General features: G+C 59.2%; 2 protein-coding genes across 3 annotated transcripts in view; one reads left to right on the top strand and one right to left on the bottom strand.

Moving 5' to 3' along the window:
• Window positions 1-2,286, bottom strand: part of LOC113490509 (protein O-GlcNAcase-like) — a 19,836-nt gene extending 17,550 nt beyond the window's left edge. For both annotated transcript variants that reach the window (XM_026867024.1, XM_026867025.1), the window contains exon 1: window positions 1,300-2,286. In XM_026867024.1, the coding sequence (XP_026722825.1) occupies window positions 1,300-1,309 (10 nt within the window). In that variant the 5' untranslated portion in view covers window positions 1,310-2,286. The remainder of the gene's footprint in view (window positions 1-1,299) is intronic.
• DOK1 (docking protein 1) overlaps window positions 565-3,385 on the top strand; it is a 6,773-nt gene continuing 3,952 nt past the window's right edge. The window contains exons 1-2 of the mRNA XM_026867033.1: window positions 565-570; window positions 1,960-1,966. The gene's annotated coding sequence lies outside the window, so the exon portion shown is untranslated. The remainder of the gene's footprint in view (window positions 571-1,959; window positions 1,967-3,385) is intronic.

The raw sequence follows: 3,385 nt of genomic DNA, 5'->3' as shown, positions 1-3,385 counted from the left end.
AACCCAGCGTCTTTAGAGCTGATAGCAGCAGCTCCTGCTCAGCAGCAGGGTTCCAGCCTGGGATCAGGAAGTCAAGGGCCAGAGAGTCTGCTGAGCCCTCCAGGGCTCTGTTTGACTGCCACTTCCCTCATCTTCAAGAGAAATTCTGTTCTGAACTCCAAACATCTCTGGCCCCAGTTCCCTGGTCCTGCGTACCTTCTGGGCAGCAATGAGCAACAGGACACAAAATTACCATCTCTACCCTAATGACCAGAAATCACCACTGAGGACCTTCAGCTTTTTGCAGCGAGGCCATGTGCAGCTCCTGTGCCTCCTGCTCCAGACCAGGCCTTTCTAGAACACGTGCTACCCATGCAGCCTTTTGCTCACCGCTTCCTAAGCGCTGTCAGCTTGCTTCTGGATCTCCACCAGCTGAGAGCTACCATGTGTAGGAAGGTATGAGCATACCCCTGCTCTGAGCAACGTTCCTCTGCCTTGCTTCTACCCTACACCACTCCAAAGGTGTGTGCTGTGTCCCTAGCTTGGCCCCACGAGAAAGGCTCCAACACTGTCTGCACCAAACAGACACAGGTGTGGACATTTTCTAAGTTCCAGCACCACACCGGTGCCTCTTGGCCTGGTCAGCACATTTGGCTTGAGAACAGACTGCAGGGAGATGCAAGCAGGAACAGAAAAAGGCTTAAGGTGAATCCCACTCAGCAAACACCTGGGTCCTTAAGGGAAGATCCTGGGATCACCAGCTGTGCAGCAGCCACCCTGCGAGGCAGCCCTGCCCAGCACTCAAAAGGCTGGAATCGGCTAGAACACAACTCAGGGCTATGCAAGCATCTCCCAGGAAGGAGGGCAGGGGAGCCGCGGGGCTGGCCGCTCTCGCAGGGTGGTGAGGCGTCCCGCTGGCTGACCACCAGCTCCAGAGAAGGCTGCTGGGCTGCCACGGGGCGCCGACGGAGCACAGGGGAGCCAGAGGGCTGTGCCGCAGGCCCAGCACTGATGGGGCGCTCCCAGCAGCGGGCAGGAGGGAGCCCCAAGCCTGGGCCAGGGGGTGCACTGGCCCCGCAGCCAGGTGGGACCCAGAGCCGGGCAATGTTCTCGGGGTGGGGGCCGAGGGCCGTTATTTCTGCCCCCTTTGCAGCTTCCCGGGACCCAGCGGCCCAGGCCCCAGAGCTGCTCCCGGTGGTCCGGTGTCACTGTCCCCCTGAGCTGGCACTGTCCCACCAGCCCCTCGCGCGGGACACGATGCTCCCCGGCTCGGCTGTGCCGTTCGAGCAGGCCCGCTTCTGTACCTTGCACATGACTCACCTGCTCGCATACACCAGGCTGCTATTTCCTTTTTGTCACACTGCTCTGAGCTGTTGACACATGTTTGGCTCGTGATCCGCTCCGTCCCACAGGTTCTGCTTTGTGGAAGTGCTGCCACGTCATTAGTTCCCTCTCCTGCAGCTGCATAGTCCCTGGTACCTGCCTACCCCCAGGACCCCGTGTTTGATGTCACTGAACTGCTCTGCTCTTTTTCTCGCCACTTTTCCTGTTTGCCAGGCTCATTGCAAGGTAGACCTGGGTCCTCCAGCATCCCCAACCAAATGGCATCATAACCCAGAGAACAAGCCCACAACTTTGTTACCATGCAGGTGTGAGGGAAGGAGCCAGGCGAGAACAGGGGTGCACTCCTCCTGCAGAGGCGCTGCCAAGTGCCCCCCCAGCAGCTCTCACCCCCTGTAGCCATTTCATCTAACCCGCAGGCACAGGCTTCCACAGCAGAAGTGGGCATCAGAGGCTTAGAAAATCAGGATCTGTGGCATCTCCCTCTCCCCTGAGCAGGTCAGTGTAGTGCTAGGAAGCCAAGTCACGGTGTCCAGGCCATCAAAGCTGCAGGGACCCCAAGAGGAACTGGCCAGCAGCGGCCTGGCAGGGTCATCAGGCCATCAGAGCGCACCGTGGGCGAGTGAAGTCTGCCTGAAGGTCAGCAGTGGGACACAGAGGAGGCTGTGCAAAGCAAGGAGAGCCCAGAGCACTTAAAGCCTCAGCCCCTGAACAGGAATCTCATACCCAGACTCACACACAGCAATAAAAACTGCATGCTGAGTGCAGGACAGAGAGTGACGCTGCAGAAAAGGCAGCTCAGTGCCACCAGGTTGGGTTATTCATGTGCAGGGAGCAACTACTGGGGCTTGCTGGGAACAGGCTTGTGCTCGCTCTGTGCCTCACAGCCTGAACCAGCACCCGCTGGGTCTTGCTGGGGAACACTGGAGTTCAAAGGCTCTTGGGGCAGCCTGGAGCAGCCCAGGGCCCCCGGAGTGGTCGCAGTGCCCCGGCACACAGCAGGGTTTGCCGTGCAGGTGAGGCACACGGCAGGGTTCGCCGTGCGGGTGACACCCCCCTGGCTGTGAGGACTGTCAGAGGAGGAGGCCGAGCAGGGCTGTGTGTATGCAGGTGTGTTTGCTGTGATTCTTCCCCTTCCCTGCTGTCTCTGGCTATTTGTCCCATGGTTTTCTTGGACTTCGAAGTTGAGCCAAGTGGCCTGTAACTCTTCACTTCCCTGTTTTTCCCCTATCAAGGTCAGGCACTGGTGCCACCCCTTTTCCCTGTTCTCTGAAGCACCATCCATCCTCTGCCAGTTCTTCACTGACCTGCAGCCCAGCCGATGTGCTGTTCCCCCTTACCCAGCACCAGCACACACCTTTCTCAACCTGGGGGCTTTAGCCGTGCCATCCAGCCGTCAGGGCAGGCTGAGGGGCAGAAGCCATCGAGCACTTGAGTCCTGTCACCTTCTGTCGTCCCTCTCAGCCTCGGTGGGACAGTGGGCCCCATGGGCGGCTCAGCATCCTCCTACCAGCACCTCCTGTTTTGAAGGTTTTCTTGCAATCCTTCATGTTTCTTGCTAGTTACAATTCTTCTCATACTTTGGCTTCTCTGACTTTTGTTAGTTTTTTCTGTGCCTCCTATTTTTCCCCCTAGTTTCTACTTTTATGCCCTTCCTTCTCAAGTTTCAGCTCATTCCCTGACCTATGAGCCCCCCCTTCCCCCAGTGCCGGGGTGCTTTCCGTTGTGCCCCATCGCTTCAATAAAGCGCTGCCAGATTTTCTGACAACATTTTGTTGGACCTGACCACCAGCTCCCTGAATTCCTTCTGTTTTCTCTGGAAGTCACTTTGCAGTCGCTCTCCACTTCCACCCCCCCGAGGGCTTCCTCTCTTTCATCTAGAGGAAGGTCTGGGGGAGCCTCCGCCGTGCCCGAGCGACGCGGGGCTGCGGGGGACGTGCCCCAGGCCGGCCCCGAGCCCGTGTCCAGCCGCTGTCACCCCGCTCACTTCCAGGGGACGGTGACCTGCCCCGGGGGGCCCCGGCAGCGCCTTCTCCGTCTGCCCCCCCGCGCCCGCTGCGCCCCG

The sequence above is a fragment of the Athene cunicularia genome, unplaced genomic scaffold (assembly GCF_003259725.1).
Source record: "Athene cunicularia isolate RWA unplaced genomic scaffold, athCun1 SCF_11, whole genome shotgun sequence".
Classification (NCBI taxonomy): domain Eukaryota; kingdom Metazoa; phylum Chordata; class Aves; order Strigiformes; family Strigidae; genus Athene; species Athene cunicularia.
Note: the sequence above shows the minus strand (reverse complement) of the source record. Positions and strands in the feature narration are given on the sequence as shown.